The sequence below is a fragment of the Crocuta crocuta genome, unplaced genomic scaffold, assembly GCF_008692635.1.
Source record: "Crocuta crocuta isolate KB4526 unplaced genomic scaffold, BGI_CrCroc_1.0 scaffold87, whole genome shotgun sequence".
NCBI classification, from domain to species: domain Eukaryota; kingdom Metazoa; phylum Chordata; class Mammalia; order Carnivora; family Hyaenidae; genus Crocuta; species Crocuta crocuta.
Genome location: NW_027532166.1, coordinates 6,356,517 through 6,378,620, shown reverse-complemented (window position 1 = coordinate 6,378,620; position 22,104 = coordinate 6,356,517). Strand labels below are relative to the sequence as shown.

The following is a 22,104-nucleotide window of genomic DNA, read 5'->3' as shown; positions in this document are numbered from 1 at the left end:
AATGAACAATCCTACTCTGTGATTTTTAAATACATCTTTCTCATAAAATAATAACTGAAACAGATAAAGTATTGGTAAAGAAATATTTGAATCAAGTTTCATGTTATACATACAACCATATCTCATTTTGTTGTACTCCACAGATACTGCATTTTTTATGAATTGATGGTCTGTGGAAACCTTGGGTTTAACAAGTCTATCAGCACCATTCTCCCAGAGCATCTGCTCACTTTGTCTCTATGTCACATTTTGATAATTCTCACAATATTTCAAACTTTTTAATTATTACTAGATTGGTCATGGTGATCTTTGATGTTATTGTAATTGTTTAGGGGTGCCACGAAGTGTACCCAGATAAGACAGCGAACTTACTGGATAAATGCATGTGTGTGTCAACTGCTCCAATGATTAGCCATTCTCTCATCTCTCTCTCTCACCCCGGGTCTCCCTATTCCCTGAGACACAACAATACTGAAATCAGGTTAATTAGTAGCCCTTCAATGGCCTCTAAGTGCTAAAGCGAAAGAAAGAGTCACATGTCTCTCCCTGAATCAAAAGCTAGACATGATTATGTGAGGTGAGGAAGGCATGTTGAAAGCCTAGATAGGTCAAAAGTTAGCCCTCTTGCACCAAACAGTTAAGCAAGCTGTGAGTGAAAGGGAAAACTCCTAAGGGAAATTAAAAGTGCTACTCCAGTGAACACATGAATCATAAGAAAGCAAAACAGCTCTACTGCTGATACAGAGACTGTCTGAGTGGTCTGGATAGAAGATCAAATCAGCCACAACATTCCCTTAAGTTAAAGTCTATTCCAGAGCAAGGTCCTAACTCTCTTCAGTTCTGTGAAGGCTGAGGAGGTAAGGAAGCAGCAGAAGAAAAGTTGGAAGCTGGCAGAGGTTGGTTCATGAGGTTTAAGGAAAGAAGCCATACCCATAACACAAAAGTGCAAGGTGGGGTGACGCAGCAAGTGCTGATGCAGAAACTGCAGCAAGTTATCAGGAAGATCTAGCTCAGATAATTAATAAATGTGGCTACACGAAGCAACAGATTTTCAGTGTAGTCAAAACAGCCTTCTAATGGAAGAAGGTGCCATCTAGGACTTTCATAACCAGAGAGAAGCCAATGCCTTGCCTCAAAGCCTCAGTGGAGGCTGAGCCTCTTGTTAGGGGCAAAGGTGGCTGGTGATTTTAAGCTGAAGCCGCTGCTCATTTACTATGCTGAAAATCCTGGGGCCCTTAGGAATTATGCTGTATCTATCCTGCCTGTGCTCTATAAGTGATACCACAAAGCCACATCTGTTTACAACACGGTTTACTGAATATTTTAAGCCCACTGTTGGGACCTACTGCTCAGAAAAAAGATTCCTTCCAAAATATCACTGCTCACTGACAATGCGCCTGGTCACCCAAGAGCTCTGATGGAGATGAACAATATGCTTAATGTTGTTTTTGTGCCTGCTAACACTATATTCATTCTGCTGCCCACGGATCAAGTAGTCATTCTGATTTCAAGTCTTATTATTTAAGAAATACATTTCATAAGGCTACTGCTGCTCTAGGTGACCCTTGTCAGCGGCCATCAACATCGAGCCAAGATCTTCTACCAGCAAAAAGACTGTAACTCAGTGAAAGCTCAGATGATGGTTAGCATGTTTTAGAAATACTTTTATTTATTTAAAAAAAATTTATAGTTTATTTATTTTTGAGACAGAGAGAGACAGAACATGAGTGACGGAGGGGCAGAGAGACACAGAATCTGAAACAGGCTCAAGGCTCTGAACTGCCAGCACAGACCCCAATGTGGGGCTCAAACCCACGAATTGCGAGATCATGACCTGAGCCAAAGTCAGATGCTTAACCGACTGAGCCACCCAGGTGCCCCAGAAATAAAGTACTTTTATTTTATTTATTCATTTTTAAAATATAATTTATTGTCAAGTTAGCTAACATACAGTATATACAGTATGCTCTTAGCTTCGAGGGATAAAGTACTTTTAAATTAAGGCAACTAACATTGTTTTTTAAAGATGTAATGCTATTGCATATTGGCAGACTACAATATAGTGTAAACATGAATTTTACATTCACTAGGATACCAAAAAATTCACTTGACTCCCTTTACTGTGCTATTCACTTTATTGTGATAATCTGCAACTACACCACAATATGTGTGAGGTGTGCCCGTGTCTCCACCCTAGCACCTGTAACTGGGCATCTAGCTCTTACCATTCTCTGCCGTGTTCACTCTACTCCAAACACGCTGGCTGCTTTGCTGTTGATCCGAAACACCAGCCACACTCCAGCCTCAGGGTCTTCAGATGGCTGTTCCCTCTGACTGGAATGCTCTCCAGCCACCATATTCACATAGCTCATTCCTTCATCATTTTTACATTCTTAGACTATCATTGTCTCCATGAGACTTACCCTAAGCACTTTACTCAACACTCAGCTCCTTACACCCCAACAAATCCATTTTACCCTCATTTATGTTGTCCCCACAGAAGGTATCATCTGGTAATAAACTACAATTTACTGATTTGTTATATTCAATCTCTACCCACTAGAGAGTAAGTTCTATCAAGGGAAGAAGCATTTCTATCCTGTTCTCTGCTGCATTTCCAGCACCTAGAACAGTGTCTAGAACCTAACAGGTGCCCAACATATATTTGCTGAATGAATAAAAAAAGAACAGAAATTAATATCAGTATACAAAAGAACAGATGAAACCAAAAGCTTGGTGTAACAAGATTGATCCAAAAATAAAAAATGAAAAGCATAAATAATAATGAACAGGGGAATACAATGGTTTTAAATATACAAGAGAATAATAAGACTAATGGTAATATAAATACTAGCATTTATTAAGTGCTTATTCATGCCAGATGATGTTCTAAAAGTTTCATACATGTTTTCATTTAATTTTTATTCCACCCCTGTGAGGCAATTATTATGATTATGTCCATTTTACATGTAAGAAAACTAAAGCACAAGGTCACATAACCAGTCATTCCTGCAGCCAGGATTCCAAACCACATCCTCTGACTCCCGAATCTGCACTCTTAAATATACTCTCCTATTTTCATACAGAGATACTATGAATAATTTAATATGTATAAACTCAGACCAAAAAAAAGATGTTTCCTAGAAAAATAGAGAAGATATAGAAAATCTAAATAAACTTACACCCTTAGAAAAATTGAATCAGTAGTCAAAAACTACCAATAAAACAGCAGGGCAAAGCTTTTACAGGCAAATTCTACAAAGTCATCAAATAATCTCCATCTTATTCATACTATTTCAGAGAATAGAAAAAGAGGTAAAACTGCCTAACTCGTTTTATGAGACCTTTATATAATCTGCTACTAAAAATTGAAAAAAGACAATGGAAAACAACAACAAAATCATAGACAATTCTCTCACTTATGATCACAAATGCAAAAATTCTATTAACATGTTAACATACCAAATGGGACAATTTATTAAAAATAATTACAATCAGGGGCACCTGGGTGGCTCAGTCGGTTAAGCATCCGAGTTTGGCTAAGGCCATGATCTCACCTTCATGGGTTTGAGCCTCACATTGTGCATCGGGCTCTGCGCTGACAACTCAGAGCCTGGAGCCTGCTTTGGATTCTGTGTCTCCCTCTCTCTCTCTCTCTCATCCCCTCCCCTGCTCACTCTCTGTCTCTCTCTTTCAAAAATACATAAATGTTAAAAAAAATTTTTTTAATAACCACAATTATATAGACCTTATTCCAGAAATGCATGAACATTTAAGGTTAGGAAATACATTAATGTAATTGAATCATTCACATTTGGGGCCAGGCAGTTCTTCATTGCAGGGGCTGTTCCAGTGCATTATAGGATGTTTACCAGTATCCCCAGCCTCTAGCCACAAGCTGCCAGTAGCAGCTGTGACAGCCAAAAAAATGTCTCCAGACATTGCCAACTGAAACTGTCCTTGTTGAGAACAACCAAAGCAGGGGCTGGTAAACTGGGACCCAGGCCCAGCCACATGACAGAGCATAGGCCAGTTGTATAGACCTTAGAAGCACAGACCGGGGTGCCTGGGTGGCTCAGTGGGTTAAGCGTCTGACTTCAGCTCAGGTCATGATCTCATGGTTCGTGGGTTGGAGCCCCACATCAGGCTCTGTGCTGACAGCTCAGAGCCTGGAGCCTGCTTCAGATTCTGTGTCTCCCTCTTCTCTGACCCTCCCCTGCTCATGCTGTCTCTATCTCTCTCTCAAAAATAAACAAAACATTAAAAAATTTTTTTAAAAAAGAAGCACAGACCAAACTAAGTACTTCATATGTCTTAAATACATTTCATTTCATTCAATGGGTTATATATTTATTTTAATGTTCAAACTGTCCCAGCTGTGACCAGAAGGAGCTCTTTCAAACTAGCCCCTACGTAGGAAAATTCTAATCACCAAATATTATGCCCCTGTCACTAATCTGACCTCTGAGGTACCCTCCCTTGTGTCAAATATTCTTTTCTCAGAGAATACATCTTGAGTTTATATTAAGCAACTGCAAACATATTAAGAAAGTATTTTTAAAATCTAAGTTATTTGGTGGCTGGGTGTCTCGGTCAGAAAAGCATCCAACTTTGGCACAGGTCAGGATCTCACAGTTCATGAGTCTGAGTTCTGAGTTTGATATTGGGCTGCCAGTGCAGAGCCCACTTCAGGTCCTCTGTTCCCTTTTCTCTCTGCCCCTCTCTTGCTCATGCTCTCTCTCAAAAATATATAAATGTNGGTGTTATATGGAAACCAACTTGACAATAAACTATTTGTAAAAAAAATAATAAAATAAATAAATAAATGTAAAAGTTTTTAAAAATCTAAGTTATTTGGGGATTATGTGCTATTTTGAGATTTATAGTACCAAGAGGCAAATTTAAATAAAAAATCTGACTTATTTAGTGTGCATTATTATGATAAACAAAGTTATTCAAACTAATTCTGGTAATGAATCCTGAGTTTGAATTACAAAAGACAAACATTTTCATCTTTACCATTCAAGATCACTTTCATAAAGTACTAAAAAATATTTAAGTTACACAGAAGACCCCAAAATATTGACTAATACACATTTATTCAAAGGCAAAGAGATGTGGAAGTCTCTTTCTATAGGTATTTCTCAACTTACGTATAAGCAACCACTTTTAAGCATTCATTTCTAATTCCAAACTTAACTCAATATTTCACAAAACCGTTTTAAATATAAATCATAGAATTTTCATGCTGTTACAGAGAATCTTGGAAATGACATTATTTAATCCCTTTATTTAGAACAAACAAAAAAAATGGCACCACAGGCCCACAGAGGTAAACTGTCACTGAAATAGTTACTGGAAAATCTGGAATTTAAATATGGGTTTCAGGATTTCAACACAAGAGCTAGATTAAATGTGCCACTTACATGTAAATAGTGAGATTAACACATTAGTCCACCAGCAAAGCTATTTAGCCCACAGTGTGGCTGAAACATTTAGCAATTCAGCAGTCCAGAGGGAACAATGATTTTGCAGTAATCATTAGAGTAACTCAAAAGTTATTATGCCCTATCACTGAGAAATTTTTTTTACATAATTAATTTTGGGCTAGGTAAATTAAAAGATAATAGGGAAGTCCATTAATATTTCTGTCAGGATTCTTATAGGCATTTAAAGGACTGGTGGCCCTGGTGCTTTACTCTGCCTAACTTTACCATACAACTTAGGACTTTCCGTCTCCATGACAGCCATATACGATCAATGGTGGCATATTTCAGGTATAATTCAGGTTGACTGGGGCCTCTTCGTTAACTGTCAACTCTTTAAAGTAAGATTTGTGTACTTGCCCTGAGAATGCTACAAGAGTATACAGGCTACAAGCCCCCAGTATACAAGAAAAAATACTGTGTTACAGATGATGCAACATTCAAGGCTGATAAATTTTTTTTTAAAAAAATTTTTTTTAATGTTTTTTCTTTATTTCTGAGAGAGAAAGAGAGAGACAGTGTGAGCAGGGAAGGGTCAGAGAGAGAGGGAGATACAGAATCTGAAGCAGGCTCCAGGCTCTGAGCTGGCTGTCAGCACAGAGCCCGACGCGGGGCTTGAACCCATGAACCGTGAGATCATGACCTGAGCCAAAGTTGGACACTAAACTGACTGACCCACCCAAGCGCCCCCTTTATTATCAAATTTAAATGGAGCTGGATTTACATGTAGAAAATCATTGAATGTACTCTTGCTTCCTGCATCTTTACCTGTCTGGTGTGATCAACTCTTGGTTCTCCCATGATCTGAGGCCGTTTCCTGTTCCCTTTCCCAACTTCTTCCTCTAATTAAACTTGAGGCTGAAAACGGGATGACTGACCCTCTCATGATCATGCTGATGCTTCTCATACTAAAATGGGCAGTTGTGCCTCAAGAAGGAAGTGAATTCTCAGTTATAAACTTCAAGGATCATCTTATAGTTAACACTATAAAGAAGTTACCATTTAGCTATTTTAAATCTTCATTGTAATGGAACAGAATTTCCATAGACAGTTACCACTGGATGAGATATACAATGGCAGCATATGAGAAAGGAAATGTTTTATTCTCTTTAAAGTTGAAAACGCAAAATGATCCAGACAGCTTTTTCAGCAGTTATAAATACAGCGTGTTATTTTTCAACATCTATGAAAGTTAATTATTTCATCGAGTCTTAGAATTTGAATTTTGCATGGTAACTAATGAAATGGGTAAAGCAACACCGTACATACCCTGAGTGGCTGTTGGAGGTAGTTTGAGGGTATTGTCTAACTTCTCCCAAAGGTAAGTCGGCCGAGGGATGCCTTCCTCTGAGCTACAGAGCAGGATGACATCGCTGCCTATATCCTGGGATCCTTGGATTTGGCAGTGTGGGGCAGAAGGGGGAACTATAACAGGAAGAGTAAGGAACAGAGTACATACTTACTATGAGCCAGCTGCTGATGGAGGAGACATCAACATTCAGTGCACTGGAACCTCAGATAACAACGTTTATAGAACACACACCAGAAGACTCCCTCGTGAGTGCCTCCAGTGGCTAGTCAGGTACTATGCGGGTGCAGGGCCCACAACTTCAGCTGGCAGGATGCAAACACGGAAGAGGGACTACACCCTTTCATTATGCTCTGAAGGAATCTTCTGCTCTTCGTTTTGTATTCCTTCCTCTAAAGAAGAAAGCTGAAGATCCTTCAGGCACACAGACTGCCTTTACAAACATGAGTGAGCACACCTATGTTCACAGCAGCATTATTCACGAGAGCTGAAGGATGGAAACGGCTCGGGTGTCAATGGATGAATGAGTGGATAAACAAAATGTGGTACATAGAAATTAGGAAATAGTACTCAGCCTTGAAAAGGAAGGGAATTCTGACACATGCTATAGCATGGATGAGCCTTGAGAACGTTATGCTAAGTGAAATAAGCCAGTCATAAAAAGACAAATAATGAATAATTTCACTTATATGAGGCACCTTGAGTAGTTAAGTTCATACCAAACAGAAAAGTGGTTACCAGTGGCTGAGAGGAGAAGGAAATGTTGGTTAATGAGCACAGAGTTTTAGTTCCGCAAGATAAAAAGGGTTCTGGAGGGTGGCTGCACCGCAGCGTGAATGTACTTACCTTACAGAACTGGACACTTACACACTGGCTCAAATGGTAAGTTTTATGTCATGTGTTTTTTACCACAATTAAATTTTTTCATTACTGAAAGAAGCCACTTTCAGAAAAGATATTTCAAGGAAGAGCAACCATTGGCCCTGCCAGCTACTCTCTGGATAAGACGACCTTTAGGAGATTCTTCGTTACTTTACAAACAAAAACCAGACAGACCTACTTTATGCTAAATTCTGCTTCATGATGGGGGAAGTTAGAGTCAGGTACAAGTGTGTCTACTACTTGATCAGAATGCAATGGGCATTTTATAAGCATTAAGACAAATAAGGACACAACAGATACAAGATAAAAAATTATTTAAGAAGAGTACTAAAGGAAGAAGGGTAGTACTTTTTAGTAAGAATGCAAGCAAATAAAAATATAAACTAAGCCCATGGCTTCGAGTCTCATGTTGGGGAATGTAGGAAGTGAAGTTTAAATCCAATGATGGTGTACTTGTAATGCTAATGACTTTTTGATAAATGTGTTCAACCTTTCAAAAAGGAATGAACAAATGCATAAAAGGTAAGTGCAGCAGACAGAGAAACCAGGAAGGGAAGGAGTGGGGAAAGACAGAATCATAAAAGCTAGTAGAAGGTAGGAAAAGTAAAAAATAAACCTCAGAGAATCCTACCTGCTGTGATGGGGTAAACCAATCCCCTCAATTACTACCTTTGACATTGCTAATACCACACTACAAAGGAAGTCCAAAATAATTCTTTGAAGGTAGTGTTAACTACAAGATAAATTAAAGGCTTTTCTTCTTCTTTTAAAAATTGAAAAAATTAACTTAGCTAATGTGGGAAGACAGTCACCTAACTTATAGGTATAAACATCAGAAAAACACTGAAACTCCATTAGTACTCTACGTTCAGTACTCGAGTATTTTTAAATCTCTGTATTTAATAAAAATCTCTGCATAATTAAAAATTACACAATTTTGAATACACTACAGTATTTCTAAGATAGAAATCTCCAAACCGGTCCTTAGTTTTCTTATTTTATTTGAAGACTGGGAAAACAAGGCATCAAGCCTGTAGCACATTTTCACTCGAAGAAGGAAAATGGCAAAAAGCCCCAACACCGTTATCCTCAAGTACTTCAACAACAGAAGGGAAAAGGAAGGGCAAGAATTTGTCAAGGAAGAAGGGAGGAGATTCTGAGATGTAAACAGGATGAAGGATAATCAAGAGTGTCAGCCTTCTCCAAGTACCTCCCAGGTCTCTCAGAATGAACTGAACTTAACTGCATTTAGGAGGCAGCAGAAGTGAGAAATAAAACATGTTTAGAATGGACTTAATTTAGTATGAGGTAGTCTAAGAATACTGTATGATGGGAAAAGTACCAGTTTAAGACAAGACATTGTCTATGCCACCTTGAAAAAGGCCCTAACACTATACAGTCTCGGTATTATGATGAAATTGATTATATGATTTATCATTCAAATAAGGATGTTTTTGAGAGTAAAAGGATGTATTACTGAGATTATGCCAGGACATAAGGTGTAAGCTGAGAACTGTGGGGAGCCTACTCAGTTTATGTAGAAATGAAGTAGTCATTTTTTCTCACATGTCCTGAAACTTATGCTTTGTACAAAAAATAAATGATTCTTGATTTAACTTGCTTTCAACAATAAGTCCTATCTTGTAATCACTGAAGAAAAGTGAGAGGCCGTTTGTGATGGTGTTTTTTACCACCTTTCTCCACCTTCAGAACAAATCATTTAAGAAGCTTTAAGGCGCCACCAAAAGTGGTGAAAGGGATGGGAAGACCATGTGTAAAAGGCACAGAGACATGGAGTCCAGACAGGGCAGAGAGGAGAGGAGTCAGGGAAAGGATGCTAGCAGACTGTGAGTGTAGAAGGATGTTCCGAAGTAAATATGCTCGAGTACAGTCACAGCATAAGGAAAGCCAAGCAAGATGCCTGGAACATCCTGTCACTCACCTAAAACTGTGAGACCGGTGACCCCAATATTTCTGCCCCCTCTGTCTGGAAGGTTGTTGACCAAACACTGGTAGGTGCCTGTATCTGACAGCTGAGTGTTATTAATGAAGATAGACACGTTGGTGGCCGGCATAGTGCCTGTAAATCCTACCCTACCATGGAACCGGGGGGCACCATCGAACATCTGTCCACCCTGGTACAGAATGACCTGGAAAAGAAAGTAAAATGAATAAATTGGCCACTACATTCCCTTCTAGGCACATAATACATAACATTATCTAGTAGATTTTAGACTGCACTAAACATTGGGAAACTTTCTCATCTTAGAGTTGTCACCAACTCTTTACACAGCACCAGTGCATAGGTGTATTTGGGATTCTAAATTCTTAAAGAATCAAATTAGAGTAACACCATTTCCTTGTCTAACTCATCAGAATATAGAAGATGTTTTTAGTGCAATCTTACTATTAGCTCATAAATATTTTTATTCAAATAATTCATTCCAAAATAAAAAGTTTAAAAAATTAGCACTGCCATTCTCATGCTTACCGGGTCACAAGATAACAGATCATAGTTACAGCCTGAATATAAATGAGTCATAAGAGGGAAGAAGAGATGCAGATTCATGATTGCTATTCTTATGTCAATTTGCATTGTCAAAGTTAACTATTCAGGGGAGAGGACTCAAAAGCCTCGTATGCTAAGAATGAGAAACTTGCTTCTATTTCAGTTCTGTCTGTAAATATTTGGGTAACAACATTCAGGTCTTTCTTGGCCTTTGAAAATGATAAGGTTGAACAAAATGACCTCAGAGGCTCAGTCTAATTAATTATAAAAATTCCATGGTTTGAAGAAACAAAAGAAGCTTCTAAGTACAGATATTTGAATTCATATCAGAAAATTTAGCTTATCACGTATTTTTAGGTAGTTATAAGTTTACTGAAGCAGAAAAGCTTCATAACAGAAATAAATTATGTTTGAGAATAAATATGTAATTGTGGTTACAATTCATTAACTTTCTGAGCATTATTTTCAACAATGGGTAATACAAATTATGGGTCTTTTACCTGTAATTGACACAGTTTATTAGGTAGTAGCTTCTATTTTTGTGTACCTTAATTTGAGTCTCTTTGAAACTGGCTAGTATTCCTGGCTGTATTTATTTTAAAACACCTGTGAAATTAGACAAATAAATCAAGTACTACTATCTAATGCTACTTCCTTAACATTATCACTATCTCTAAAACATACTCTCATCCACCTGTGTTACAGTTAGTCCCTTCCTGTCAAAGTATACTTTACTTTTTCTGTCTTGGTATTTCCTATCAGCAACACCTTTTGATAAAATTCCAGGTTCCTACTTAAAAATCTCAGAAGGATTCTCCGACATCTGTTAGTTAAAAAAAAAACNTATTTAAAAAAAAAAAAAAAAAGAAGATAATCTCTTCTGATAGTTGACTACTACCACAGGAATAGGATTTAAAACAGTAGAGGCACACTGAACATGCCATCTTATCCTAGAAATCAAATATCACTCGGGATGCTTTCTTACCCACCTCTTCTGAAAAGATTAGTATTTGAGAGGGAGCAGGGAGTGGAAAATAACTACCTGCTCAGGTTGGTTAGCATTGGAGAGAGGAATGACCATCCAAATGACATTGAGGTTAATGAGGGCCGCGCTGGTAGTGAAGGTACAGGGCAGGACTGCCGTCTGGCCCCGGGCTACTTGGATACTCCCAGGGCTCTCAGACACTTCCAGGGAAGCAGCAACACCTGCAGAGGGAAGAACAGGAAGGTTAGGTGCCTGCCCTTTCCTGACAGACCAAACCTCTTCAGGAAAACGCTTGTGTGTTTTACATTATCAGTAATGCAAACACACTGACATAATAGTCTTATGAAACAACTTCTGACCAGTCACGGACTTGAAATAATAAAAACAGTTCATCCTTTTATCTCTTAGAAACCACAAATGAAAAGATTCCAGCTACTTACTTTATTTTGTAAGACACTATCAGATATTTGGCCAGATTCAAAGACATGGGAGAAGCTGACTGATAAGGTTCGAACAAATTTGGAGAATTCGCACTATTATTATTATTCTCACAGAATACACAAAAATCAACTCAAAAAGCATCACAGATCTAAACATAACAACTAACTAAAACTTCTAGAAATAAACATAGGAGAAAATCTTTGTGACTGTGGGTTAGTCAAAGAGGTGTTAGATATGTCACCAGTACCATAAATCATAAAAGATGACAATTACAAACTTGGATTTTGTTAAAATTTTTAAAACATCTACTTCAAAAGATTTAGTTATGAAAATAAAAAGCCAAGGGAAAAAAATCTGTAATTCGCATATCTGATAAAGGAATCCAATAACAGAATATATATGGAACTATTACAACTCAATAATGAAAAGACAACTAAATTTTAAAAACCATAAAATACTTTAATAAACATTTATTTCAAAAAGTAATAAGCACATGGAAAGATGCTCAACATTATTACTCATCTGGAAACTGCATATTAAAATCCCAATAAGATACCATTACACAGCCACTGGAATGGCTATCATCAAGACAAAACCAAGTGCTTACAAAAATGTAGAGAAACTAGAATCCTCGTCCACTGCTGGTGGGACTATAACATAATACAGCCACTGGGGAAAATAGTTTCAGTTTCTTAAAATGTTTACCATAAGCTTATTATACAACCCAGCACTTCCACCCTAGGAATCTACCCAAGTAAAGTGAAAATATATGTCACACAAAGACCATGTATGTTCACGGTAGCATTACCAATTACTAATTGGTACTAATTACTAATATCACTAATATCACATCCCCAAATATCCTATCAACTGGTTGGTGGATAAAATGTGGTATATCCACACAATGAAATACTACTCAGGAATAAAAAAAAACCACAAGATACTGACATAACATGGATGAGCTTCTCAAAAACATTTTGCTAAGTGGAAAAAGCCATATACAAAAGACCACACACTGTATGACCCATAGGTTATATGGAACTTTCTAGGATGATGGAAAACTTCCAAAACTGGATTGTTATGATGGTTGTACAACTCTATAAATTTTTTAAAAATAACTGAATTTTATATGTTAAATGTGTGAATTTTGTGGAATATATATTATACCTCAATAACAACTGTTAAAATTCAGCAAAGAAAATAGTAATCTACCAGAGTCAAATCCTGGGAGGTGAAAATAAACTGTTATCTCTTCTAAAAAGAATGTCTGTCGCCTGGGTGGCTTAGTCGATTAAGCGTCCGACTTTCGCTTAGGTCATGATCTCGCGGTTCGTGGGTTCGAGCCCCGCGTCGGGCTCTGTGCTGACTGCCAGCTCAGAGCCTGGAGCCTATTTCAGAGTCTGCATCTCCGTCTCTCTCTGACCCTCCCCTGCTCACGCTCTCTCTCTCCTAGAAATAAATAAAAATATTAAAAAAAAAAAAAAAAGAATGTCTGTGCCCCTGGAACTATAGAACAGTATGGGGCTAAGAGGAGATTAAAATAGTCTAGGGAGGTCCAACAGAGACGCTATTCTAATCACGAAAAATACATTAAGACCATGGCAGTATTTCAAACTGTTTTACTTTGAAGTGATATTCTCTCAAGTCTCCAAAAAAGTAGCACAGTAACATTTTGTTATGATTACAATTAGTTTAACAAAATAAATCTACATAACACCTTTTCTATAGAACTCCATGTTCTTCACATATAGTCTGGTGATGTTCTCAGGAGTTACATTTGCAGGATAAAATGTTTCAAAAAACAAGCCATCTGTGATAGGATACAAACCAGTTGATAACATCAGGAAAAGTCCCTAAGTAAAATAATATTATGGAAAGTCTCAGTTTTAAAAAGGAAAACTGAAAGAACCTCAAGAGGTTGACAGGGGAGGTTGATCATGGAACATCAATGAACAGGGGATTAAGCTACCTTCTCAGGTAGAAGTGGGCTAGGGGAATATATTTGTTACATGGTTTTAAGAATAAGTGTAGAATCCAAACTAGCAACAAAACCTGCATTCCTTCCTTCTTCAGGTAATACTCCAAGAAGTGAAGGGAATGTGGCCCCTTTATTTATTTTTTATATACTTTTTAAAATTCATGAAACAATCATATATCAGTGGCAAATCTAATATTTTTTGCTTTCATAGTTTATTGTCAAGTTGGTTTCCATAACACCCAGTGCTCATCCTAACAAGTGCCCTCCTCCATGCCCATCACCCGCCTTCCCTTCTCCCCTTCCCCCATCAGCCCTTAGTTTGTTCTCAGTATTCAAGATTCCCCCATCAGCCCTTAGTTTGTTCTCAGTACTCAAGAGTCTCTCATGGTTTGCCTGCCTCCCTCCCTCTCCCCAACTATTTTTTCCCCTTCTCCTCTCCCATGGTCCTCTGTTAAGTTTCTCCTGTTCCACTTATAAGTGAAAACATATAGTATCTGTCCTTCTCTGCCTGACTTATTTCACTTAGCATAACACCCTTGAGTTCCACCCACGTTACTACAAATGGCCAGATTTCATTCTTTCTCGTTGCTGTGTAGTAGTCCATTGTATAGATAAACCAAATGTGGCCCCTTTAAACTATACAGAATAATGTGTACCTTCCACTTTTAATTCATGAATTTCAAGTTGAACTCACACAATCTTTCACACAAATTTTAAAAAGAAAAAAATGGCCAACATAAACTAAGAATAAAAGAGAAAGGTGTTGATGGAAAAAACTACCAAAATAGGTTAGGAGTTAAGTAAAGGAAGAGTAAACCCATAGGACAGGATGGGAGCTTAGGGGACGGGAGTAGGTCTGCTGGCAGAGAGCAAGCCGCTGGGCTGGTGGAAGCTATGGAAGACTGACTTCATCTACTTCACATGTTACAGAAGATTAACTCTGAAATCTCAAGTATGGACATGGCTATTGAAGAAATATTTGAGATAAGAAAAGTCTGACTTTGAAGGTGCAGAGATCTAGTTTGAAATCTGGCACTTTCATCTGCTTAGCTGTGTGGCCCCACGTAAATCATTTCATCTCTGATTCAGTTGCTTCCTCTGTAAAACAGGGCTAAATGCTCTATCACATCCTCATCAAAAGGGTATGATAATAAGGGTAGTAACAGATGCTGACAGCTGTTGATGACAGCCACCACTACGACTATTGCTATTAACATATACTATATACAACACGGACCATATGCCAAGCCCACGGTTAGCACTATTTACAAACATATGTGCATGTACACACATACATGCATACACACACGTGCACACACACACACACACATTCATTTCATCCACACCCAATCCTTTACTTAGTAACCTCCTACTCATCCTTCTTATCAGCTCATGTGTTACTTTTCACAAAAGAGCCTTTCTTGACCCCTCCCCCCACCAACGCCAGTCTAAGTCAGGATCTCATAAAGCAATGTTCCTCTCATTCCAAACACTATCCAAACTTGTCATCATACTTTCATTAGTATTCATACTCATTTCATTTCATTCCTTACCATATCTTCACCAGTATACTTGAAGGTCCACTGAGAACTCCATTACTTTAAGCACATAATTAAGAACTCAGCAAACACATGTTACTGAATTGATCTAACTTATTTCCTCCAGTTTCCATGTAAGAGACCACAGTAGGGTCCAAAGAGAAACTTGCCAAAGGTCTTAAGATTAGGACCTGTGTCTTCCGACTTTAAATACGGTATGTTTTCTACTATACCAAACTCTTCCACAGATCACATCTGAGAAAACAAATGATGTTATCGCTTATATTAAGATGAGAGTGAAGAGATACTTCCTTAGCAATAAAACTGATACTGAGCGACGGAAACTCAATTTATTTGTAAATATATCTCTTCTACTCACAGTCTCTTATAGATTGGAACATTTAACATAAAAAGGCTGTTATGCTCTCTAGCTACCAGAATTCTCTATGGAACAGAAAGTCATCCAAGACCGTAAAATATCACATATTAAGATATCAGATACCAAAGCATGTTTTAAGACAAACTATCTTAAAGGACTTACACAAAGAAAATGGCTGAAAACAGGCTACCTAACTTTTACAAGTACACAAAGAATAAATGGATCAGAAGTGAACATCTGTGAAGAGACTCTAAGGAAGCTTCCTTGTTAGAGCCTGGTGCACTTAAGTCCCACCCCAATCCTACTCAACAACAGGGCCTACATTCCTGGGATGTGTCAGGGCCAAGGACATCTGAGAGTTTCCAGTGAATCAGAGATGAACACAAAAAGAGCTGGTGCAGGGTCATTTTAGATGCTGTCCTAGCAGGCTGTCTGAAGAAACTTCACTAGAAGGAAGCTGGGGGTAGACCTCTGACTTCCTAGGGGATGGACCACCAGCATTCTAGAAACTACACATATATTTCTGTATATAAATTGAGATTTTTCTTGTTTTGCTTTATTTCTAAACTCAGAGTGACCAGAAAAATTGTGTAATCTGCTTATGTTTTCATGTAGGAAAAGAAGAACTGGATCTTGAATAAATATAAAGAGATCGGAATGACAAAGTTACACTGGAACGGCCTCAAAATTCCTATTTAACACATGGACTAAATTGAGTACTACTGAAAATTTCTTAGAAAGAGTAAGAATAAGAAGGAGGGAAATGGGTATTTTTCCACATTTTAAATGATTTTTTTCTGTTTTATTTAAAAAAACAACTAAAAACCCTATTTCCTTTTAGAATGTATTCCCATGTTTGAAATTCTAGGCAGGAATTTAAACTTTAATGCTAACTATTAGATTAAAAATTCATTTAAAATACCTTCCAATTTGCAGTATTTACATGAGAAATGTATAATTTAAGAGCTGTTTTGGCAGCATTTTGCAGGCTTGAATCTTTTCTTAGTACTTTCACCCAAGAAAAATTAAGTCAACTCATGAATTCTGAATGACTCTAAGCAATTAAATAAGAAAGACATAAAGCACATGGCCCTGTTTCCTCTGAGGAGCTGAAATCATAAATAACAGTTGTCTATACTCTTTCTTTAGGCCCCTGTTTCTCAAGATTTAAAACCAAAAAAAAAATGCACATTTTTCTCAGACCAAGAATTACACGTTAGAGGAAAAGAAACCGGCAGCAAAGAATCCTTAGAAGTCTGAAGAGGGATCATCCACACTACATAGCAGCCAAGGGATAGACAAAGGACACTTCACAGTGATCTGCACACTCCAAGAACATGAAATGTCGCCTGCACACCGACCAGAGCTGGAGTTCAGGAGGAGGACTGGCCCGAGCAATCCTACTGAGATTTCAACAGAGTATTCAGTGATGTCTGGGGAGAATGCACTCATGTTTCAGGATCAGCCCAACTGCCAGAACACTTCCCCCTGGGAATATAGTCAGCAAAGCATCAAAAGAATCGGATGGTATTTGGGGAGGACTATGTTGTCCCGTTGCCCAAAACATCAGTATCCACAGTCACAAAATGCTAATTGGCTTATATGATCCCCCTACAATTTCATAAGTGCTGTATCCTGCATTTTAAAAATTTAATATAAAATTCATTTAACCTATGCAAATTCAGTTCTGTAGCTCCAGGAGACTGAAATAAATTTCAAAAAATAAAGATTCCATATTCCTTGTTTTCTGAAGGAAACTTTGGAATAGCACAAGTCCCTAGTATTGTAGTGCTTTTTAAAACAAATCACTTTCTCTTTATATTGTACCCACATTTTCATTAAATAATCTACCATTATAATTATTATTACATGAATTTTCTAAACTGTCATCTGAACTAAAAAAATAATGTTTATATTAGTTGACATTAAATTATATTTCGGCCATCAACACAGTACTAAACTAAATGAAGAATAAATATCTGGCAAATTTTATCAATGTAGATGGCTTCATTGTGCATTGGTCATCTGTATTAATCAATCTACAGGATCACTGGAAAGTCTTTACTTCATTTGATTCCATATCAAACAATATACTTGATTGTTGGTGTATAAAGGCAAGCTACTATAAACTCATATATCCTTATCTTCTGACTAAAGCACTGAATACTCCTACAGAGTCCATGAGTCATGGTATTACCGTACTATATTTCTATGGCTTTATAGTTCCCTTTCAGGTATTATTACAGTGCCTTCTCATTACCTTCTCCTTTTCAACCACAAACATTCCTTGAGGACCATACTAAGGGCAAACAGCATGCCAGGAGAACTGGGTATTGAAATGATTTCCTCAGAGAAGCCCCAGAGATGAGACAGAGGGACCCCAAAGCCCTGTACTGAACCAATGCTCATGTTCTACATTATCACTTTTCAAATAATCAAAAAGTATATACATCTATGTATTTGGCCCCTTCATGCCATGCCATATCTATTTTATGGGTGACATTTCCTCAACAAAAGCTCCTAACACTTGACCAGAATCCTCTACAGTAAGTCTCCCATTATTATTGCCCTCTCCTAACTTCATATATGGCTTTGGAAATAGGTATTCTATTCCACAAGTAATTATCTTTACAGGGGTGGCCACAGCCCGACAAGGTGACAGATCATTTACAAACATATTTTGTTTGGCTTACATTATATGACTCAAATTTTTTAAATACTTTGAATCACTTACAATAATGCAAAACTCTAGATTACCAACTTACCTTGAAAAACTGTAAAAGTTAACAACATTGGGCCTGCATTCCACACAACTGATCACTGCTGCCTGTTAGACAAAGCATGAGTTCTCCACATTGTCGCGATCTCCATCACCCTTATTACTCTACAATATAGCCCCTTTTACTCAGTCAGGACACCCGCCTGACTCCTGTAGGCATTTGTGTCTGCAATCCTTTCTGTAAAACTGAGTGAGTAATGTGATTATAACTAACTGTTTAAAGAAGCAAGCCACAAAGCAGAACCAGGTTTTGCAATGTTATGAGGGGACATGATGCTATGACAGCTACAACAGCCATAATTCCCTTCAAGGAAAGCAGAATGAGGCCATTCCTTACACATGGGTTACCATGTGTGTAACAGGACACAGGATTCTTGTGACACAGGATCTCATTCACATCCTGACTACAAGTGATTGTACCAGGAATGGGCACCTGACCAAAACAGTCACCTATAGACTGGACAGTTGTTTGTGAGGTAACTGTCATGAGATCCTTGTCCAAAGATATTGCCAAATACAGTGGTGCCTGGCAAATCCAGAAGGACCTTCCTTCTTGGTGGAGAGTTTGAAAAAGCAGCAGCATGTGAAGAGAAAAGAGCGAGGTCACTGACATAGGAATAAAGACGGACATTAAATAATGATGAAGGGATCAATTCATCAAGGACATAATAGTCCTGTGTATGTACCTAACAACAGGGCTTCAGAGTACATGAAGCAAAAACTGATAGAACCGAAAGGAGAAAAAGAAAAATACCAATCATAGTTGAGAGACTGGAACACTCTTCAGTCATTAACAATGACATAGAAGAAATTCATAGAATACATAAAAATTGGTAAAATACAGAAGGCCTAAACAATACTACCAATGAATTTATCATAACTGAGATTTCTAAGACACTCTAGAATACACATCATAGAATACACATTATTTTCTAGCACACATGGAACATTCACCAAGACAGACCATAGTCTGGGCTACAAAATAAACTTTAACAAATTTAAAAGAATTAAAATCATACATAGGGTGCCTGGATGGCTCGGTTAAGCAACCGACTTCGGCTCAGGGCATGATCTCACAGTTCGTGGTTTCAAGCCCTGTGTCAGGCTCTGTGCTGACAGCCAGCTCAGAGCCTGGAGCCTGTCTTCGGATTGTGTCTCCCTCTCTCTCTGCCCCTCCCCACTCATGTTCTGTCTCTGTCTCAAAAATAAACTATAAAAAAATTTTAAAGAATTAAAATCATACAAAGAATGTGAATAAAATTAGAATTCAATAAAAACTTAGAAAATAATCAAATATTCATGAAAATCCACTTCTAAGACTTCATGTCACAGGTGAAATTACAAGGGAAATCAGAAAATATTTTGAATTGCATGAAAATGAACATGGAACATGTCAAAATTTATGAGAAACAGACACTACTCAGAGAAAAACTAATAACATCTAAATGCTCATATAAAAGGCTTATATTCAACTTACGCATTCACCTTAGAAAGTAGAAAAAGAAAAGCAAATTAAATTAAACCAAAAGCAAGTTAAAAGAAGGAAAGTAGAAAGAGCAGAATTTAATGAAAATGATAATAGAGTAAATCAATGAAATCAAAAGCTGGTTCTCTGAGAAGGTCAATAAAATTGATAAGTCTCTCAACAGTTCAAGAATGAAAAAGATAAGATACAGGTATGAAAGAGGGGACATAGCCACAGATTCTAGAGACAGTAAAAGAATCATAAAGGGATATTATAAATAATTTAATGCTAACATGTTTGGTACACAGATGAAATTAACAAATTCCCTGAAAGAGACAAAGTACCAAAGTTCCCACTAACAGATATAGCCAGCCTGAAGAGGCCTTTGACCATTAAAGAAAATTAATTTCATTTGTATTTCAAAATCCTCCCACCAAGATAACACCAAATATCTTCACTGGTGAACTCTGCCAAACATTTAATGAAAAAATAATGCCAATTCTATCTATAAACTCTTCCAGAGGGGGGAAAAAAAACATTCAGTTTATGAGGCTAGCTAACATTAATTACCCTGATACCAAAATCCAACAAAGACAATACATGCAAAGAAAATTACAGACTAACATCCCTTCTAAACATAGACATAAAAGTCCTTAAAATACTAGCAAATTGAATCTAGCAATATACAGAAAGAATAATTAATCATGACAAAAATGATACTTACCCCAGGAATGCAAAGTTCACTCAATACTTAAAATCAATATAACTTACCATGTCAATATACTATAAAAACTATATATATAATTTTTGATAGGTGCAGAAAAAGTGACAAAAGTCAACGTCTATTCATTATAAAATATTCATTACAAAAACTCTCTTCAAACAAGGAAGAGAAGCAACTTGCACAAACTGGTAAAAAGCATCTACAAAAAAAAACAAACAAACAGATAACATCATATTAATGATAAAAAAAACAACTCTTATAAATAGCTAAAGTTGTTTTCTTCTTAAGATCAGAAACAAGGTAAGGACGTGTGATCTCACTGGGTCTGTTCAAAACAGAGGCCCTAGTCACTTTACTAAGCCAAGGATAAGGAGAAAAAGGCATATAGATTGGAAAGAAAAAAAGTAAAATTGTATTTATGTGTATATAACACAATCATCTGCATTAAAAATTCTAATAAATCTATGAAAAAGCAACAAATTCTATTTAATAAATTAGTTTAACAAGGTTGCAGAAATCAATGTTGATATACAAATACCAACTACATTTTTATATAGTAGCAATGAAATTTTGTAAATTAAAATTTTAAAATAATACCACTTATAATAGCATCAAAAAGACAAAACACTTAAGGATAACTTTAATGAAATATCTGTAAGACCTATTTACACAGTGAAAATAACAACCTTTTGCTGAGAGAAATGAAAGGGCCTAAATAAATGAAGAGATAAATCATGACCATTAATCAAGACTTCGACTGTTGTCAAGTCTCCTTGAAGTCATCTACTAATTTGATACAATTCTAATCAATATTCCAGTAAGCTGTTTTGTAGAAACAGTCAAACTGTTTCTAAAATATACATGTAAAAGCAAAGATTAAAGCAGACAAATTTTGAAAAGGAAAAAAAAAAGTTTGAGGACTCGCCAAACCTGATTTTAAAACATACTATAAAGCTAAGGTGATCAAGATAGTGTGGCGTTGTCATAAGATCAGACTCACAGAGAATCCAGAAATAGAACCACATGTATGTGGCCATTTTACTTCCAACAAAAATGTCAAGTGGGAAAGAATACTCTTTTCAAAATATAGTGCTAGAAAACTGGACCTCCAGATACAAAAATATTAGATTTACCTTTACCTTACACCTTTATAAGGTTAACCCAAAATGGATCAAACAGTTAAAGTTTAAGAGTTAAAACTATAAAATTTCTGAAAGGAAACACAAGAGAAAGTCTTCATGACTCTGAATTAGGAAAATACTTCTTAGGATACAAAATGCATGAATTATTTTTAAAAATAATAAATTAGAGTTTCAAAATTAACAATTTACTGTTCTCAGAAAACATTATTAAGAAAATAAAAATACCAGTCATATTTGGGTAGAAATTACTTTCAAAACACATCAAAGACTTGCATTTACAATACAGACACAGATCTTACAATTCAGTAAGAGCTCAATTTCTTTAATGCACCATAGAAAATATACAAATGGGTAATAAGAACATGAAAAGATATTCAACTTCATTAGTCAACAGGGAAATTAGAATCACAAGGCGATATCTCTACAAGGAGTTAAGATGACAATACCAAGTGTGAACAAGAATGCAGAGTAACTTGAACTTTCATAC

At 36.8% G+C, this 22,104-nt stretch overlaps 1 protein-coding gene across 3 annotated transcripts in view; it reads right to left on the bottom strand.

The window, feature by feature from the left end:
• The window catches only part of IGSF11 (immunoglobulin superfamily member 11), a 177,778-nt gene that overhangs the window by 14,403 nt on the left and 141,271 nt on the right, over positions 1–22,104 (bottom strand). For 2 of the 3 annotated variants that reach the window (XM_077776674.1, XM_077776675.1), the window contains exons 2-4: positions 11,229–11,392; positions 9,620–9,827; positions 6,756–6,911 (exon numbers count right to left, since the gene is read on the bottom strand). In XM_077776674.1, coding sequence (XP_077632800.1) covers positions 6,756–6,911; positions 9,620–9,827; positions 11,229–11,267 — 403 coding nt within the window. In that variant the 5' untranslated portion in view covers positions 11,268–11,392. Of the gene's footprint in view, positions 1–6,755; positions 6,912–9,619; positions 9,828–11,228; positions 11,393–22,104 lie in introns of those variants that run through there. The other variant, XM_077776673.1, reaches the window with a different exon arrangement.